At 44.5% G+C, this 21,150-nt stretch overlaps 1 protein-coding gene across 2 annotated transcripts in view; it reads left to right on the top strand.

Moving 5' to 3' along the window:
- GALNT7 (polypeptide N-acetylgalactosaminyltransferase 7) overlaps nt 1-21,150 on the top strand; it is a 579,585-nt gene that overhangs the window by 325,383 nt on the left and 233,052 nt on the right. For both annotated transcript variants that reach the window (XM_086962434.1, XM_086962435.1), the window contains exon 3: nt 11,662-11,828. In XM_086962434.1, coding sequence (XP_086818560.1) covers nt 11,662-11,828 — 167 coding nt within the window. The remainder of the gene's footprint in view (nt 1-11,661; nt 11,829-21,150) is intronic.

Consider the following 21,150-nt stretch of genomic DNA (forward strand, 5'->3'; position numbering starts at 1 on the left):
CATCCGCAGAGCGACAACAGGAGGAAGGTCCTTCTCCCACCTGGCCGCCAAGACTTGGAACTCCCTCCCGACCGACCTACGCCTGACCCAAGACCACCTCTCCTTCAGGAAGAAGCTCAAGACCTGGCTGTTCAAGCAGTAGCGGACCCCCCCCCCCCTCCCCGCCTTCCCCCCCCCAAGCGCCTTGAGACCCTCCGGGTAAGTAGTGCGCGATATAAATGCCTATGATTGATTGATCACAGATCTGGTTCTCCCTTTGATTCTGTTCTGCCTAAATTTTGGAATTTGGCCTATGCTGCACTTTTTGCAGCTTATGCTTGATGTGTACAACTGCTCCCTCACGATATCATAGATCCAAAAAGAGTGGAAACGGGCAGGGTCGGTTCTAGGGTTTGCGAGGCCCTGGGCTAAAAGGGAGACCATTCACAGACACTGTGGGAGGCCCATTGTCCAGCATTTTGTCGCCCCCCACAGTTTTAATTTTGAGCCCACAAGCATTTCTCACACCTTCAGTCCGATAGGTGTGAGAATTGCTTGTGGGCTAAAAGTTAAAACTATGGGGGCGCCAAAATGATGGACAATGGGCCTCCCACAGTGTCTGTGAATGGGCCTCCTTTCAATTGAAGGGAGCGTCTCCCTCCCTTATGTATCCAGATACCATCCCTGAGAGGCCCGGGGAGGGGGGCCCTCCATTTCAAAGAAAGGTGTCACCTTTCTTTAAAATGGATCGCCAGGGAACCGACAGGACACATCACCAGTGCGTGACCCCATGCTGGTGGGCTGAGTGTGAGGCCCTGGGCAGCTGCCCACGCTGCCCATGCCTAGCACTGGCCCTGGAAACAGTTTTTTTTCCCAATATCCCTGTGTTAAAGAAACCTAATGCAGATCACAGCATTCTCTCAAAGATCCGCCCTACCTTTCTTCTTCCTTTTGATGTTAAAATCTTGGAAAGACAAGTCAAATCCTTACTGTCGGCCCTCCTGGGAAAACATCACATTCTGGCGCTGGTACAGTCTGGATTTCGACCAGGGCACAGTATGGAAATTAGCTCTGATGTCATTTTTAGATGATCTGAGGTTGTCAGCAGGCATGGTTCGTCCTTCCACTATGGTTCTTCTAGATGTGTCTGCTGACTTCGCTACTGTGTCTAACTCCATCCTTCTATCCAGACTTACCAAGGCCAATTGGTGGAACAGATCATCAGACCCCTTCAATCGATGTTCAGACCCCCACTCCCCCAGCCCCTCTTGCTCTTTTTCTCCCATCCCAGCTAAACCCGGAAAAAACCTTGGCTTTTTTCTGGATGAGAAACTTGCCTCTAGAAAGACAAGCTAACCATTTACCATCCTCCCGTTTTGTCTGGCAGCGGCTTCTAAGAAAGTTGGCTCCTCTGCTCCTGCTTTGGCCCTTCGGATTGTGATAGTCACCTGGACTACAGTATCTCTCTTTTTCTAAGCGCACCACTGTGCGTAGTAAAAAAATACTTCTGTTTTTCCAAAGCTCTGCTCCCAAATAAGTTCTCAGCATTCTCAGGTTTGTCTCTTCCGCATTTGCCTTGAATAGACTCCACTGGCAAAGAGAATCAGCTTTAAATCCCGTTGTTTTGTACATAGAGCCCTATACCACTTCAGACTATACTTTCTGAGACTGAAAATCAAAATAGGTGTTCCAAGTCGGCTCCTTCACTCACAGGATCGCGTCCTCCTATCAGTTCTGGGAATTCATCAAGTTATCTCAGGTGGTAGGGCCTTCTCTGTGGCAGCGGTAAAAAACGTGGAATACACTGCGAACAGTTCCATCACACCTGCACTTTAGAAAGGCACTTAAACCCTGGCTTCATAGCTCGTACCTGGGGATGATCCTTCAACTCTTTGGTCTTCTCTCCATTTTTCTTATTTTAATAGGTTAAGTCAGTCTATAAAATTGGATTTGCTTGATAGCTTTTAAATAATACACGATCCACTTAAAGACTGGTTTTCTGCGACCAGTGTGATAGGCCTCCTTTTTCTTTTGGTAATATCTCCTTCTATCTTGCTTGGGATAAAGCTAATCCTATCTGTCAGTGCCAAGTCACCTTTTAGGTATTTGTTCAAGTATAACTATAACATAAAAAATAGTTGAATAGAGCAACAAACCTATCTCAATGAAGGAGTGAAGGACTCGTTAAGTAAACGGGTAGCATAACCAATCTTAACCCAGCATTACATCCGCCCTAGTTGCTACTTGATAGTTAACTCAAACGGACACATTTCCCATGAACCCATCAATTTCTCCTTTCTCCATGGTAGAATGAGTTTGATATCTCACCGTTGATTGTGTTGAAGTTGCTAAATCAGTTTGGTTAGTCTTCTGCTCAGAGCCACTGGAATTATGAAGCAGGGGAGCACAAATTATGCAGCAAGAAAAGGCACATAATGTGGCATATTGTCGCATATTTTTTTCATAGTATTGCTTCATTGTTTTGTCATTTTTATACATGTGTATACTGTATGGGCAAAGATTTTAACTCATTAGTATGGTTTAGCAACCAAATGCAGGAATAAGCAACGGAAAGATTACCGATTAACTTTAAGGACCTTCCACTGCACGCTTATACGCCTCGCCACATTTTCGCGCAGGCAAAATCTTATGTTAGAACAGTACGGGGGCTTTGTCCCGCCTGCTCTTCCATTGGCTAGCTCCATAAATGGAGGCTAGCCATTGGAAGACATGGTTGTCCATCACTCTTTCCCTGTCACGACGCCATTCGGGGGCGTTTCCGTGTCTTTTTTTAAGTCCCGCCCCCCACACCCTCCCTCTCGCCGTCCCGTTGTCCATGCCTTCTCAAAGTTCTCCCTCCCGCCCGCCCACTGTCCGTGCCTCCTCCCTCCCGCCCGCCCACTGTCCGTGTTCGATGCTGTCCAACCTATCTATGAACTCTTAAGTTCATCCGAGCCTACCTCGTCTTGTTTATCCCCCGCCCTCCCTCCCGTTGTCCGTGCCTCCTCCCTCCCGCCCCCACACTCTCCGTGCCTCCTCCCGCCGCGGTCTCACCACCGTCCACTATTAGCCAGAGATCTCAGGGTCATATGATAGCAAGCGGTCCTCTCCGTGCTCCTCAGATGTTGTCTTGAGAAGTGCTGGGGCCGACTCCACTCTTGGTTGCTAGTGCAATCATACATGCACCATCAATTGTTGCCCCATTTACCCTTCAGGGCATACTTTATGGTGGGCCCGGCTAACGAGTGAAAGGCAGCTTGGGCCGAGCAAGAACAGTCCTTGCATTACCTGGCCTAGTCGATTGTCAGGCGCTGCATGCCTCTGTACTGCACAGGCAGGTACTAGGCCAATATTCACTGTTGGGGAGGGGTCCGGCAGTCACAGCCCGAGCACCTCAGAACCAGGTGCTGAGAGGCCTATGGTTGTGGCGTTTCAAGCCCCCTGTTCACTCTCGTAGTGGCCCATCTCCCTGCAGTTTCCGTGCCACACCGGCACTCAGGTCAAGGCTCTGCAGGGGGCAGGCTCGGGACCGTGGCGACAGCCTCCAGGGCGCTCTGGTTGTTAGGTACTCCACCTGGCAGTCGCCACAGGTATCGAAAGGATCGGAACTCAGCACCCATGGCGCCAAAGACTTATGCGGGACCCGATTGTCTCCCTCTGGGTTGTCATACAGTGCAGGGGAGGATGAAGGGGGCATATAGTTGGCATCAGCATCCCCCCCCCACCAGGCCTCTGTGTCTGCAGGATGGCAGTGGATGGGAAATCTCGAGGGGGAGCTCCGAGGGAGTGCGGCTTACTCCAATGCCGCTTGGCCATGCCCCTTTCTATAGGTCCTTTATTTACCTAAAGGAAAGTAGGGAAGTTAAAATTAGGAACAAGACAAACAGAAGGTCCTAATAGGATTCGGGGGCAAATTTGACCATAAGACCGTGTTTGCACAGGAAGGAACTACAATGCAAAATGTTATGTAGACCTTGTTGGCCAATACGGACAATGTTGTCATATGGAGAAGGTTTCAGACACCCTTAGTTAATTTTAGAAATCCTGAGGTCTCAAATCTTTTATGGTGGGCTATGCTTACAAGTTTCAGAGACTGTGGTAAAGATGCTAGGTATTTGGGGGGGTGGGGGGGCTGTGTGTGTGTGTGTGGGGGGGCTCTGTGTGTGTGTGGGGGCTCTGTGTGTGTGGGTGGGCTCTGTGTGTGTGGGTGGGCTCTGTGTGTGTGTGAAGGGGCTCTGTGTGTGTGTGTGTGGGGGGGCTCTGTGTGTGGGGGGGGGGCTCTGTGTGTGTGTGTGGACTCTGTGGGGGGTTCTGTGTGTGTGTGTGGGGCTCTGTGTGTGTGGGGGGCTCTGTGTGTGGGGGGCTCTGTGTGTGTAGGGGGGGCTCTGTGTGTGTGGCTCTCTGTGTGTGGCTCTGTGTGTGTGTGTGTGTGTAGGTGCAAATGCAATAGGTCTCGCATTTGCGAGAGATTAAGCTATTGACATTGTAAATGACAATGCCATTTATTTATCTGTTTTGAAAACCAACACATAAATAAAAAGATTGTCATTTACAATGCCAATAGCTCTAACTTTGGCAAAGGCGAGACCGTTGCATTGTAAATGCTTGTTTTATTTAAATCTGCAGATTATGCATCAGATGATGGAATATGTGGCAGATGCGCCAATTCCATAATCATGTGGATAAAAAAGCTGCGACCACAGATTTGCATAATTCAAGTGACCCTGGCTATAATGTATGAAGTTAATTTTTTAAGTCACACGTGTTTTGTACTAGCTACACAATTTCGAAGAGCAATTTTTTGCATTGTAGAGACCTCCTATCTGCACTGTCGAAGTTTTGGAAGGCTGCTGCTAGGTATAATGCTTAATTCATTTTGGAAATCCGAAGTTTCCTTGGCAAGAAAGAAGTATGAACCATTGTGACTTCTTAGTATGTTGGAAACCCCTATCTAAGTTATTGATTCAGGGTGTCTGGCTCTTGTTTGTTTTCATGGCTTGATATTCTGGCGACATAAAAGACAACCTTCCAAGATGTGTGCTGCTGGTCTGACCTATACATTCGTTTAAAATGTATGTCCCATTCATTTTGACAGAACTATCTTTAATTGCCAAGGAGGGCAAGGCAGTTGACTGGCAGGAAACTTATCTGAGACGCTCTAAGAAATCTTTAATCACTGAAACCATTAATTGAGATGGGTGATAAGTGTTTTTATGATATGATGTGTCCTCAGTAAAAATCCTTTAATGGACTGGCTGTGAAAACTAATTTGTTACAATGATTTTAGTGACTCTAAAGAGCCCAAGTGTCAGGAGTAGCCATACGTGTGTATACCATAGATTTATGAAGACTGGGGAGTTGTAGTTTTTCGGCAAGGGTACAAATTAACTCTGGCTGGTCTGAGGGTTCTCGAGTTTTAGATTTCTTTTCCCTTCTTCATTGCATTCTGAGAATTCCCTTGCACTGTGGGTACAACTCTCTCTTTCTCTGTCCTCACATGCCCACCCACAACCACCAGCTCAACCGTGAGGGATCCTTTTGGTCCTCGAGGGTCCTGTGACCTAATATCCTATAAAACATGAATTTGCCAATAGATGGCAACATGCATTTAGGGCTTGTGGGTCTTTTTGTCCCTTGCCGCCTCTCTACACAACATCCACCACTCTCTTCCTGCCCTCGAGCCTGAACTTCGACCTCTGCCAGCATTAGAAGAGCTACCACAGTTCCTCCTAGGATAACTGCCCTGGAGACAAGAAGCCTCCATTTAGGTAACATCCCTAGAACATACCACACTTTCTCTCCTAATAAAGGACCTGACAAGCTAAGGGTGACAGCTTCTGTAACCAATTTAACCTGGTTAGTGCTTGAAAGGTTGAAGGGCCCATATCCTGCTCCTTCTAACCCGGCTGCTCAGCGCCTCATTAGTCCACTTTTTATCACAACCTGTGTTTTCCCACATGTAAACGCCTACTGTGTCTCATAAAACTCTTCCCCACATTACCCTATCCACATCTCAACACATCAAATCCTAAACTCAAAGATGCTACTGAAACATCCATGTGCTGCTTTCTTATTCCATCTCCAGCAACCCTCCAGGGTTTTGTGGCTGCTTCTGTCCTCCTCTGCTGTTGCAGGACAACAGCAGGTCTTGAAAAATCTGCTCCGTCTTCCACTCACCCCGCCCAGTCCCTCGATGAGTATGGGCCTCCGTCCATTTATTTCATCCTACGTTTCTTGTCCATTGTGAACAGTGTACACCACAACACCATCCCCCCATCCCCACTGTAGAGTTATCGTCAGTTGTCCCCATATCCGCTGTACAGAACTCAGTGCATCTTGGAAGATGAACAGCAAAGTTCTCCTTCACATATGCTTTACTTTTAACACAAGTACCACAGTTTCAGCTGGCTAACGGGGTGCGTAGGAAGGTAATGAGCTTTGACTCAAGTTCTGCCTTGTAATGTGCTTAGAATGGAAGGAGGAAGCCGAATTCTTTATTAGAGTAAAATACATTGAGTGGCTAGGGCAATAAATAGTCTGCAGAGAGCCATTGGCCACTCCCTGGCGTATACAGGCAATGTTTGTCTCTGAGATTTGAATTCCCAAGGACTTTACTGAGCAGTTGTTTTTTTCATTTTTTACACAGGCTGACTTCGTGCTGTAAAAAAAGCATGCAAGTAATGGCGGTCTTTTTTTTCTCTATGTGTTTTTTTCTTCTTTTCAGCACTGCCTTCTTAGTATTGTTTCTTCTTTTCAGCACTGCCTTCTTAGTATTGGTGTGGGTAATCCGACACCCATGTGGAAGCGGGAGGTGGGGCAAACTAGAAAGCCTTTGACGCCGCACAATGGCTTGTCCCTTGAGAACTCATGTGTCATGGCGTTTTATGTTCTAACCACAAAACTGCACAACAACCTCTTGTTTTCGTGTATGGCTGGCGCGCACGTTGCATTTCCCTTTCAGAAATACCGTTGATTTCTAACCGAGTAGAACAACATACCATTCTATTTATAACATCTTGCAACAGATCTTTGGCGTAATATTTTGCTGGTGTCAGAACTAGAGCGAGCAAACTTTAAATGCTGTGCTTTTTTTGTGAAACCGTCCCATGTCGAGCCGCTTGAGTGCAATGTAGCCCAACGTGCTTTTTCGTGACATATTATCTTCCCTATCCCTAAAACGCGTTTTCCAAAACCATAACAGAACCCCTCGGAAAACCCAAGAAAATAGCGGTGCAAATATAGAGGTTCTCTCTACCTAGCGAAGATTTGAGATGGCGCCTAAAATTCTGCCAGGCATCAGAACTTTGATTCTGACTACAGTGATGGAGAGAACAGATGGCAGCAGAGGTCTAGTCCAGTCCTGCCAGGGCAGCTCGGTATCCTGTGCAACGAGAACGCAGTTGTAGTCGCCATCTTGGTGTGGAAAGTAAATTTACTGATAACTAACCCATCCCACAGAAGAGGGAATGCTGTAACTTGTCCTATGCTCAGGAAGCCTGTCATGTAACGGAGGTGCTCCTAAAGTACTGACTAAATGCCTGTGTCCCTGGTGTTGGACAACACCAGGCCGTACACCTTGGATAGAGTAGAAGAAAGTTCACTGCGTTCTCTTTAGACTGATTCCTGAGATGCCAGTAGACTCGGTATGGGTAGGTGTAGGTGCACGCCAGTTGGACTCTGTTGAACTACACCCAGGGAAGATAGTTTTGAGGCAGAATACAAGAGGCGAAATAAGACATAAGTCACTTCTTGTGTATGAATGCTGCAAGGATATGTATGTGCCTTTGTAGAATTTTCACTTCTTTGTTTATAGAGACTATATTCATTCTCCTTTGTTCAGAGGTCTAAACCTGGGCCAAAGTGACCATGTTCCATCTCTCGTCTAATATAACAATATTCACTCATCTCAGGGTCTATTTTGAGTAGAGCCATCCATCTGACTTCTATAGTTGGAAAATAAGCAAATTTGAGGCGTTCAGCTGGTGATCTCTGAGTCACCTGTTTAAGAAAGTAAGATGTAATGGTGTCGCAGAGTATTGCAGAAGTCAAACTATTATAATCTTGCCTGTCTTTCTGCCCCTAACCCCTTCCAGGGAGTGAACCCCTGTCTGCTCTCTGTCCAGGATCATGCAGGGAGGAACGATGGCTTGATAAGAAAATGTGGATTTTTTCTTTTAGATATTAGACAGGTGCAGGTCGCCCTGTATACTAAAGTTGAATCTGTGTGTTTCAGTCGACCAGAGACCTGCAAGGCATTGTACGACTGGCTGCTAAGGGATGGCTTCTCTATCAAGCCATAATATTACCAGAGCCTCCTTTGATTCATAGATGAATCGAGAAGTAGTAGACCGCAGACTGGATATGAGCATAGAAAAGAGAACTATCTGCATGCTACCACTGCACATGGTTTACAGCTTTGACGTCACTGGAATTCTCCAGCAGCCGGTTTGTCTCCTCAACAGTGAACTCTGATTTCTGTTGAGCTGCATAGTTGTGTATTGGTGCTTGGAGGCAGTCGTTTCTTGAGTTTAGCTTACGCTTCTGCCAGTAATCCAAAGAAGATGGATTAAGAGTATGGTTTGACAATCCACTTTGTTTTTCTGGACAGCCCACAAGCCGAAGAACACGTTCAGGCAGTAATCAACTGCAACTAGAAGGTGTTTAGGTGTTGATTGTGCATGTCATTCTGAGGAGGTTTCAGCGAACAACAGGATCTTTTTGAGCCATGGGCAAATGCAGATTCCCTATCATACAGCAGTTTGATTGAAGAGCCCCCAAGCCCCCTTTGCTGAGAGTGTATTCTTCAGTCAGTGGTCTTGGCCTGAGGAGTGTCCAGGCCAGGCTCAACTGTAACTCATCAAGTAAAGTAAAACATGCATTAGCGCCAGGAACAGGTGGCAAGAGAGGTTTTCTCATTTGATTTGCAGATTCTGACCCCCCGCCCCCATATCACTAAAAGTGGTGCTTAGATTCCACTTCTCACTTTCCTATTATATAACACGAACTGTCCAGAAAGAGTTACCTACATCTTTAATTCTGTTGCTGTCCTATTACCCATGTACAAGCACCAGCTGTGTTTTGATTGTAGTCAACCATTCACTAACGTGCCGGCCAGACTGTTAGAAGGGAGTGCTCTCCTGAGAATTGATAAAGACTTGTTATGCTGTTGGGTTGTGCTTCGGCATATGCACCTACATTGTTCACTCTTTGGTCCCCTGAATAAACTGTGATGTTATTTGTAACTGGAGTCACCTGTCCAAGGTTGAGTTAAGGGTACCGAAAGGTGGGATCAAAGTTACCATTTGCACCCAGTCAGCAACACTTCGCTTCACAGGAAGAAGGATTGTTAGTGGTATGAAAACCGCAGGAATATGCTTTGGCCTGCTCCGCTCCATCCGCAAAATTCTTCCACTCTTACCATTCCAGTCAAGAAAACTGGTCATGCAGGGCCTCATACTGTCCAGACTGGACTATGGCAATGCCTTATATCTTGGATCCCCAAAGAAAGTCATCTCCAGGCTTCAGGTGGTGCAAAATGCGGCTGCCAGAATCCTTACTGGCACCAAAAAACGCTGCTCTGCCAAACCTGCACTCAAAGAACTCCATTGGCTCCCTGTGGAACAAAGGGTGCACTTCAAGGCCATGTGCCTAACCCACAAAATCCTGCATGGAAAAGCCCCTCTGGTCCTGAAAGACCTCGTGACTCCCCACACGACAACCAGAACCCTACGCTCTACTAATGCCCGCCCATCTGACCAAAATACCCATGATTAAAAAATCACGTTCTGGAGGTCGACAATTCTCATTTCAGGCTTCCAAGATGTGGAATACTCTTCCACCGGACCTTCGGTCCCAACCTAATCTCCTAGCGTTCCGCAAATCCCTGAAGACATGGCTGTTCCCTTGATCTCTTCCTTCCCCTCCGGTCCCCTCCTCTGGAGATCACAGTGTATTTCTGTTAGCGCTGGGACGCTCTCGGGCAGCCATGCGCTCTATAAATCTCCAAAATAAAATAAAATAAATAAAGTATGGAATGGTTTCTCATCACCATCATACTCGGCCCCACTGATAAGTTGTTACCTTTGTCCGCTGTCCCAGGAACTATAGGAGTGCCCTCCTAAGAATGACAGATGAGATTGTAATATCCTGAGAGGTGTTTACTAAGAGGCTCAGGGGAGACCTCAGTAAAGTGCCTTCAGTTGGTTGTATGAACTGACAATGAGATTTCCATGGCCGGGACTGTCCTTGGTGTATCCTCCAAATATGAATATATCCTCCATTTTAATAGTAGCAATATGTGTAGGGCTTGTGAAGGAAACTGTTCTACCCTTCAAAGCGTTCATCAACTGTGCATTAGAAATCGACCCATTTTTAATAACCTGTATCCCAAAGCACTTCCTCCCTGATCAAAACAGATATTGGAATTGCTGTTGGGCAAGCTGGAGCAGAGAGAGGACGGTCACAAGACTGTGGTGAGCAAAATAATGGATTACACCCAGATCTGTGACTGGGGGTGAATGCTTAACAATGTTCAACATTCTGTCTATCATCTTTTTGTGTTGCATTTTCCCCCTAAGTGGGAAAGGTATGCCCAGACATGAGTCCTGTGCTTGCTACGCCATCGGTTTCAAGGTAGCCAGGCTGATGCGGGTGATGCCCCGAAACTGGTCTCAGGATGCTTGTTTTCTGGTCCAGGGAGGACCTGGCCTGGCAGTTCGGGCTGGACTGTTCCCATGAGTAACAGAGTCAAGGCTGATTTGCATATGGCTAGGCCCAAACTGGAATGGCATGGTGTGCACATAATGATGGATTAAACCCAGATGTTTGACAATGTTCAACATTCTGTCCATCACATTTGTGTGCATCATAGGTAAGTTGCCATACTTCAAAAGCATTTGAGTTCCTTATGTCAAACTCTTAGTATCATCCTCAGCAACCCATTGTAGTCTCTGGTCTGTGCAGAACTTAAATATAGAGTGTTTGCTCAATCAAGTATGTGCCGCAGTTCCAGCTTCATCACTGCCTAGCTGGATGTGTTCTCCATCTTCTGCCAGTAAGTTGTCAACTTTAAATGGGATGGACAGAAGAATAGCTCTCATTTTGTCAACAGCGTCAGTTCCCCTAATTATATTCAACATTATTGCTTATAGTTTAACCAATTTTTGCCAAGGGTCAGGCTATTTTAGGATTTTAAAGACTAGGAAGTACAAGACATAGACTAGCTGAGTCGGTGTTACAATTTTCAGGAGATCAAGCAGCCCGTCATCGATAATGCTGCGATTTTTCCTCTTTGGTCTACCCCCTTTTAATTTAGTGAGCTAAACTTGTGTATCAGACCCATGTAACTCTTCTCAAGTGCTGGGATTGGGAGACATTCCCACATACCCTATAAGCCGCCCTGACATTATCAAAGCTCTGGATGTAGACTGCTGTATCTATTTGTTTGCCGAAGATATCATCTCTAAAGTATAACCCCTGCATTTTATTGAGCGGGTGATGTGAGGTATTTTGATCTAGTAAAACTGGATGGTTCACTAGAAAGAGGAGACTCATATTAATCTTGGTATTTCCGCTTTTTTGCATCAATCTTCCATTTCTGTGTGTGTTTTATTAATGTGCTAGTAAATGTAGAGGTACGATTTCCACAACTGCAAGACAATAACAAATATGTAACTCTTTTAGGTGCAAGTACTGGCAGTACGACGAAAATTTGCTGACATCCAGCATCATCATAGTCTTCCACAACGAAGGATGGTCCACTCTGATGAGGACGGTGCACAGCGTCATCAAGAGAACTCCCAGGAGGTACCTGGCAGAGATTGTTATGATTGACGACTTCAGTAACAAAGGTAATCCATCTGATGAACTGCATGGTGTTTGCACTAAGGAGAGAATGCATGTCCCATGTTACATGTTTAAGACCAGGGTTCTCCAAAGTCGGTCCTGGAAGGCGGGATCCCTGCCAGGTTTTTAGCATATCCCCATTTAGATAAATGTAGTTATCTTAAAAAAAAATCTGGCATGATTCCGGCCCTCCAGGACCGAATTCGGAGAACCCTGACATCCAATTCTTTGAGGTGACTGCCTTCTCGGCAGATGGAAAAAAAACCCTGTCTGCCTGAAAATGGCTCTGACTGTTGAGAACAGCTGCCACTGTTTTTACACGCGATAGAAATAGCCTCTGTGCTGATAGAATTGCTGGCATGTGCTTTGAGATTTTGAGCAGCACACACTGGTGGAAGCTTCTGCATACACAGATACAGTGTAATTGATTTCCGCGCGCCCTTGCTTAGAGGCCTTTATTTTTTTAAGTACAAACTTTAGTTGCCTTTACATTTACAATGTTTCTGATGCTTTTTGATTGCTGCATTCGTTGTATTGTATTTGTTCTTTAGATTCGTTCTTATTTTAGGGCATAAGATATCCACTCTGTATGCCTTATGCTCTATTGAAGTGAAGATCAAACAAATTGCTTACATAAAACCACTTGTTAACGCCGTCATTTGGGAGTTTGGAAGAATCTAGTCGCCCAGGCCACTTTGGGACTATTTAGTTTTTTTTTCATCCATTAGCCAGCAGCATACTGCTTGGCTATCCCTGCTGGTGTGTAGGGCTTGAGGCCTACACCACAGCCCATTCAAAGACACTTAATGTGTAAGCTGAGGGTAATCTTCATGAGTCGGACATCAGTGTTTAATGTGCCGATGATCGTCTCTCTGGTGTGAATAGCAAAACTGAGTATTTGTTGCAGTAATAGTTTGTCATGAAGTCCATCTTCTTAAAGTGTGAAAAAGCATGCTATAGTTTCTCAAGTTTTTTCACTGCTATAGTAGACCATGATTTGTGAATTTGACACGTTTCACTATCATGATTAAACCAGGGCTGGATTGGGAACCCAAAGCAGTCCAGGCAATTTTGTCAGACAAGCCTCCTGTGGGAGGAAGGGCGATGCAAGTGTAAAACACTGCTGCTTTTGTCACTGGGGGGCGCTATCGCAGCACCCCAGCAAAACCGGCTCCCAGTAACAAAACTTGCCCCCACCGCTGTAAAACCGCCCCAGGCTCCCGGGGAAACGCTTAATGCCCGCTACAGCCAGTCCGGCCCTGGTTTAAACCCAGTAAAGCAAAAACATACATTTGGCCAGGGCAGCTGGTGTAGAGCAGCCCCACCGCCCTCAGAACCCGTCACAGTAGGCCCTCTCTCAGTGCTGTGTTCAAGTAGTGACAATCCCATATGCATTGTTTGGGGTCCTCACTGAATGTTGCCCAAGGAGCTGATTATTTTTATACTCGGCAAAATAATCGTTTAGTTACATCTGCAGGTGGGGTTTCTCTTTGCAGTAGTTCTCACATATCTACAACTTTTAAAGATGTGTTTTATGGCTGCATCTTGAAGACAGATGTGTTTCTTTAGCTTCCATATAGCAGTGTATTTTCTTAGAACTAGGTAGTGGCATAATGCGAAATGATGGGGCCCCCCTGCAAAATGTGAAGAGGGTCCCCTCTGTATTCCATATCTCACAGATATTCACTGGCTGGGGCTGAATGGGCCCCATCCCCCCTGTGCCACAAGGGCTGCAGGAGCATGTCTTATGCCCCTGAAACTAGGCCTCAGTGAAATTTTAATTATGCCGGAGTAATTGTAGTTATTTTGGTAATTTTGCGTTACTCTTGTGACGTAAACCACCTAAAATGACATGATTATTATGGTGTGTTTGGGGGTGGGGGGCAACCACAAGAGCACAGGACCAGAGCGAGAGTGGCTGCTACTGTTAGTGTTCTGTTGCATATAGGCCTATTTTCATAGAGTTAAATGCATCTTCAGGTCTATTTTGCGCTAAGAAAATCGCACTAAATGCAGGGCTACATTCCTTGCATAATTTCACGTAATCTTGGATAATTTTGCTGTAAGATTTGCTTAATTACGTTACAGCAAATTACACGGAGTTACGCCAACCCCTACTTAAAATGCAAAGTCTTTGAAATGTTTAATGTCTGATTAGAGTACATCACATATTTTTCAGATTTCTCAGTGTGTATGTTTCAGCTCGTCACCTCCTACACCAAATCTTTCTGGTAAGACACTGGCTGGGTTTCTGATGTGTTGGTTGTGCCGCATGTCTGTCAGTGTGCGACGCAATAGGTCATTTTCTCTTGCCTGAAGTGCCTCATGTCTGGCTGGGGACGGAAGCATTATGGATTCCATTGGATTTGTTCCTCTATGCATAGCCACTGTGCGATAAGAAAGACTGAAATTCTTCTCACAAGGCAACTCCTAGATAATAGATACTGTTAACCTTCCTGGCAGTGTATCAGAGCATAGTGTGTTAACTGCTGTTGAAGAGAAAGAGCATTAAGCCTGGAAACCCCTCTCTCGGTCCTTGCATGGAAACATAATCTCAGCCAATCCTGACTCGCCACTGAAGTCTCAGTCTCGGATTCACCGTCAAGCCAACCCTCTTACCATTGCTTAGCCAATGTGTATTTTTGTGTGACTACGAGGGGATGGGAGTTAGTATTTAATCAAAGACATTTGGTTAACGGCGTAACCCATTTGGCTAGACATAAAGGACCAGGAATCAGTAAATAAAGTTAAAAGGTTTTATTACAAATTAGCAGTCAGACTAGTGAAAATAAATCTCAATACCATGCTATAAAGGTACAGAATAGCAACTGGGCAGCAAACCTCCTGAAGAAGTTCAGACGCATCAATATGAGAAGATCTTGTGGACAGGGATCAGCTGTGGTCAACACTAATAGGGTATGAATTACAGGATGACCTGCTGGCCCTCGTCCAAGCATTACATACAGAAAATTGGGCACAGATAATATTGGACACGGATGGAGGACTGACCAGGAGAATCCCTATTGGAAATGGCCTAAGACAGGGGTGCGTTCTAGCCCCCCTGCTGTTCGCCCTGTTTTTAGCTGACTTACCCCAAGTATTAAGAGATGTCAGAGGGGCGAACCCGAAGTTGGGAGGAAGGCACATATTGTGCCTCCTTTATGCCGATGACCTAGTAATAATGGATCAAACGGAGATAGGCCTCCAGAGAAAACTCAATAGGTTTAAAGATTACTGTACGAGTAAAAAACTAGTGGTAAATATGGATAAAACCAAAATAGTATGTTTTGGGAGAAGGAAAGTGAAGTTCACGTGGTATCTTGGCACAACCTTGCTTGAGAGGGTGACCAACTATAGATATTTGGGAATGTGGTTCTCAGGTAACCTGAAATGGCATACACACCTGCAAGCATTAAAAATAAGGGCACTGGCGTCGGTCAAAGGCCTAAAAAGCTTTAATAACACCTATGGTGAAAGGTCAGATAGACCGGTCTTAAAAGCTTATCAAGCAATGGTTCCCCCACAATTTCTGTATGGAGCCGAGGTTATTTATCTCAGTGGTAAGACCTCCTGGGATAGTGAAGAGGGAAATATATTAAAAAGCTTATTCGCTCTGCCAAAATCCTCTATGGTGCAGGCAGCACGACTGGAGCTGGGAATAACCTCCTGGGCTATTACAGTTTGTATGAGCCTTGTACGCTTCTGGCAGCGGTTGGGAGTAGGGGAAATTGCTAAAATCTCCCAATGGGCTAAGGAGGAAATTATCAATAGTGAGCTCCCCTGGGCAAAAGAGGTAAGAGCCTCAATAAGCAAGGCTTATGGGGTGCTAGATTTGAAGGTATGTTTGCCGCAAGACCCCATAATATTTGGGAAAAAAGAATTAAAGACTCAGGGGGTCAATATGTCCCGTAGTTATGACCGGGAATACCTTGCTCAAAAGACCTCGGTAGCACACATGACAGTGGCTTGGGAGAGCAGTCAACACTTCCCTTACGTGGACCGATTACCTAGTCATAGTCTGAGGCGAGAAGTCCTGAAAATGCGAATTGGCATAAACCCATGCTATGCAAATAACGGGGTTCGAAATTTAATGATAGGAAGTAATGGGAAATGCACTTGCACTTTAGGAACCTCCTGTGATATGTTACATATTTTATTAGATTGTACGAGATTTTTAGACTTTCGAAAGGAGTTTTTATGTCCGATTTTTAAAAAATATAAGATTACGCACAGAATGCAAGCTGCCACTCTTTTGGTGGAAATGGAGACTTTAGATATAGCCTGCGCGTTGGGGAAATTTATGAACAAAGTTAGGTGGTTCCTCAAATGCGCAGAAGAACATGTATAGTGTAGCCCTTATCCCTGAATAAAGGTAGAGACACTAAGGGACAATAGTAGTAAAAACTGCATTCTGACGAAGGTATATATAGGAAATTTTAGCGATTTTAACAAATAAATGTTATAATACTCCGTTTTAAAAGGAACAAGAGAAGTTAATTTTCAAGTATCTTGAGGTGTAATTGTGGTTTTAATATTATCTTGTTATGCTGCTGCTCTTTTTCCTGCTGAATATTACCATGTTTTGCTGTTGTCCTTTCTCTTATCACGGAATGTGGAATGTACTTTTAAGGTTTTAACAAATCAAATAAAGTTTTGTTTGACTGACTGAGAAGATCTGTCACAACAATACAAACAATTAACCCCTTTGCTGCTAAGCCTTCCCTCCCCCACCCCGCCCCCGTGCTAAGCCTTTTTTTTGGCTATTTGGGGTAGTTTGTGCTTAGGCCCCTGTAACATTTTGACCACATAAGTAATCCACGCCAAATTTGTGTCTTTTTCTTCCTACATCATGGGGATTTTAAAGATACCCAGGGTATGTTGATTCCCCTGGAGGGGACCCAGAAATGAGCCAAAATACAACTAAATGTTTGACTAAGTGGGGTGACTTGTGTGGCTCTTACCAGGGTCTCTTACCCAGAATCCGTTGCAAACCTCAAACTTTCTTAAAAAACAAATTTTCCTCACATTTCTGGGATGGAAAAGTGATGGAAAAGTTCTGGGATCTGCATGGATCCACCAAATTCCTCTCAACCCAAAGTCTTCCAGGAAAAAAAGTACCTCATTTGTTAGGGTAGGCCTAGTGCCCACGACAGGAAGTGACGCAAAACTCAACATGGAAACACCACATTTGTACAGTGAAAACTGACCCTTTTTTTGCAAAGTGCCTAGCTGTAGATGTTGAACCCTAGCTCTGCCGGCACCTAAGGAAACCTACCAAACCTATACATTTCTGAAAACTAGACAAACAGGAGAATCCAGGATGGGGTGACTTGTGTGGCTCTCACCAGGATCTCTTACCCAGAATCCCTTGCCAACATCAAACTTTGAAAAAAAACAAAATACATTTTCCTCACATTTCTGTGATGGAAAGATCTAGAATCTGCGTGGTTCCACAAAATTCCACCCACCTGCATTTCCCAAAGTCTTCCGATAAAAATGGCACTTCACTCTTGTGGGTGGGTCAAGTACCCATAACAAGCAAGGCCCCAAAACATATGGTGGAGACATCAAAATTACCTTTAACAAAACAACCTGCTTTTGCAAGGGGGGGGGGGGGGGGGAACCAGGGTTTTTAGCACTGTGCCCAGCGGCCATCTAGGGAAACCTACCAAACCCACAGATTTCTGAAAATCAGACGCCCTGGGGAGTCCAGGGAGGTATGGCTTGTGTGGATCACCCAACGTTTCCCTCCCCAGAATCCCATGTAAACCTCACATTTTGCTGAAAAAAATAACATTTTCCTCACTTTTCTGTGTGGGAATGTTGTGGGATAACCAGGCTGAGACAAATTTCCTACCACCTAGCGTTCCCCCAGGTCTCCCGATAAAAATGGTACCTCATTTGTGTGAGTAGGCATAGTGGCTGCAACAGGAAATGGCCCAAATCGTACTGTGGAGACTTCAAAATTACCTATCACAAAACTACCTGGTTTTGTAGCAGGTTACACCTGTTTTTTTGGCCCCGGGCTCGCTGCCATCTGTGGAAACCTACCAAACCCACACATTTCTGAAAACTGGGGAATCCAATGAGGTATGGCTTGCGTGGATCCCCAACGTTTCCCTAGCCTTAATCCCCTGCAAACCTCAAATTTAGCTGAAAAAATCACTTTTTCCACACAGTTTTGTGCAGGATTACTGTGCCGGCACAAATGTCCCACCAGCTAGCGTTCCCTTTGATCTCCTGAGTAAAATGATATCTTACTTTGAATGAAAACACAAACCATGCTTTTAAAAGCTGGGGAATCTCTTCCCTACCTCCTAAAGCAAAAAAAAGGGAAATCCCTCTGCTGTTTATAGCAGAGGGATTTGTTGCAAGTGTGCTCATGACAGAATGTTTCCGTCATGAGCACACTTGTGCTCGTGATGGAACCATTCCTTCATGAGCGTGGAATGGGTTAACAGCAGTATCTGTTGCTCAGAGAAAAGTCTACGATCTTCTCTCTTAATCATGACTAAAAGCTAGTTTGGAATCAAAACTACGGTTATGTCTAAAAGTATCTCAAAAGTTGGGAAAATCCAGAAAAAGAAAAAATGCGGGAAATTGTGGTAAGGTGTCAGCATTGCAGAAGCTCGGCCAAGAGGATAGTCCTGGTACTTATTTTTTTTGTACAAATTAAGAACTGCATTTTTCTACATTCACTGTAGTGAAACATTTTTTCACAGTGGGAGGACAGTTTTAAATGATTCACAACAATCCAGTCCTCGTGGTGCTGGCCTCCTGCCTAAAATTCTGAAAATCACTGGAAACTCACTAGGAGAAAGTCTTCTATCAGAACACTCCAGCCCTAAATGTTATCACTGTTTAGCTGTATGGGGAAGACATGTGGAGCAGCGTAATTTTGGCTGCACCCTTACACCTCACAAATACGCAACCTACTTGTGCATTTAGCACTACATACTTACGTGTCCTAAAGTTATCAGCGCAAAGGTGTTGCACTTGAACTCAGTACTGAAGTACATTCACTGTAGACTTAGGAATCTTAACATTATTAAAAAATATATACTCCTTATAGACTTGATAAGAACCATCCTCACGTTATTACTTGAGAACGAGAATGATTTAAACATAGGCACTAATGTTTTCACATTGGTATTCATAATGTAGTTCTTAGTCACACTTTTATTCGTGCATTCCACGTCAATTCACATTTACTGAAATTTAGCATAAATCTAATTCTGAATTTAAGGTACTGACATAACACTAAAAATTAGTCCAAAACAGCCGCAGCCCCATTCTCTGACCTAACGCCACCCCAATTACTTGTTCGACATCATCTGCCCAGGCCTTCTTCCTCCACCTAATCCGGCGTATGCGTAGTGCTGCGCCCCTCAGCTCACGCCAGAGGAGGCCTTTATACAGGCCTGCCTTCTCTGGTTTACAACAATTCCAACCAGAGGTTATTAGGAAGAGTCAATATCTGACTAACTCCTTTTGCATTCAGGTCCCGCCTCTTCAAAAGGGATGAGCGGAGCCACCTCCCTTTCTCAGATCCTTCTCACATTGAGCATGCAGAATTAAGTAACATTTAGGAAAGGCTTGGTAATGGACCAGGTAATAAATGATCTCTAGAAAGACACTCTTTCATGTGTTTTGCTTCTTAATATAAGGAAGCAAAATCTTGAAGAAACCTGTCCTGACACCAATATTACTTTCTAACTTACATACGGATCATAAAATACATGGCCATGATTTAGTAGTAGAAGGCTATCTCATCCAGAATGTATATAGATAAGTTCTGAGCCACCATGGATGAACGCTGTTTGTATTAACCGTAAGGTTATTCACAAGATCCTGTGTGATATGTAAAGCTGCTATGTGGTGTCCAAGTCAGTGGATGGTGACAAAGGTCATATAAAGAGATGGCTTTTTTTTACCTGTTTTTATTTCAGAACACGTGTAGCAGCAATATACAGTTCGATCACATGCAAGAAACAAATTGTGCATAGCGGATGACACATCAAGTGGCAGTGCGTGGGGTGTGTATACCCCACAGTGACATAGACTGCAACTGAAGATGCTAAAAATGCTGCATGTCCACAATAAGGTAAACAAGAAACAATGATACATTAATCAAATAAAACATAACGATAAAAAACTTGGCAGCGATTGTCAGAGCAATCCATCACATATATCCCCTAATAACATAGACTGACTTAATCCTAGATCTATTTCCATCCCGTCCTTTCCTCTGTAAGGATCTATAATGTACTCAGTAACAAGTTGACAAGACCGTTCCTTAAGGCTCCTCTCACAGAGTGTGGCTAGGCAGTGTCCTAGATTTACAGAACATACCTTATATCTATTTTATCGCATTTATATTAAATGCCTCCTTCTCCTTGGACCTAGCTAACTTGCCCTCGGTTCTGGGAAGATACAATATGCAAATGTGGGATGATGTAATCATTTTATTTAGGAGACCTCCTTCCATTTGCAGATAGTGATTTTTTGCAAGGAGCAATGACAGGCAGTGTTTCTTTGCCAAGCGACACTTGCGACATAGTCATGGCTTCAGTATTTACCACTAGGAAGCACATCTGATTTAAGCATTCATTCTTGTGAAAGAGTCTGACAATAATGGGATGCCATACCACATTTTTTCATTTTATTTGGACAGAGGCAAAATCATTAGACCTGTACCCGCAAGAGGTCAAGGCTTTCATTTGCAAATGAACAATGCCGTCTCCATTTAAGGGCACTCAGCACTAATTGGACACAGTACCCTCTACACGAGTATACATTGATGAATTTCCCTAGTACAAGCAATAGTGGGCTTGGAATCCAGACCTTCTCTTAAAGGACTGATAATCTTAACAACACCCTAGATCTTTTATGATTCAGTGAATTCCATCCCCTGGAGCTATTCAGAATGGTCCTGATGTATCATATTTTCTTGTTTATCTAAGAGAATCATACTACACTGGAACTCTCTAGGATACCTATTTCTATATTCAGATTTTGAACACCGACAAAGGTTCTTCGCTTAATGCTGGAAATGGTTGCTACAATTTTAGTACAGTTCGATGTGCAGAGTAATTCTCTGAGTATCCTCAAATTGACTTTTTGCCTTTTCACTGGGCAAAAAGAGCCTTCCTAGGTATCTTGTTAAGGCAAAAGTTGAGATCTTACAGGGATTAATTGTCTCGATTAGCGAAATTATAGCATGCATTGCCTCTGAAACCTGTACTCCTAGAGGCCTGTTTTTGGAGTTCTTAACCCAACAAGTTTTCGTTTCTCATGTATCTTGACTATTGAAAGTCAATCTGCCAC

This window comes from Lissotriton vulgaris, chromosome 3_1 (genome assembly GCF_964263255.1).
Source record: "Lissotriton vulgaris chromosome 3_1, aLisVul1.2, whole genome shotgun sequence".
Lineage (NCBI taxonomy): Eukaryota > Metazoa > Chordata > Amphibia > Caudata > Salamandridae > Lissotriton > Lissotriton vulgaris.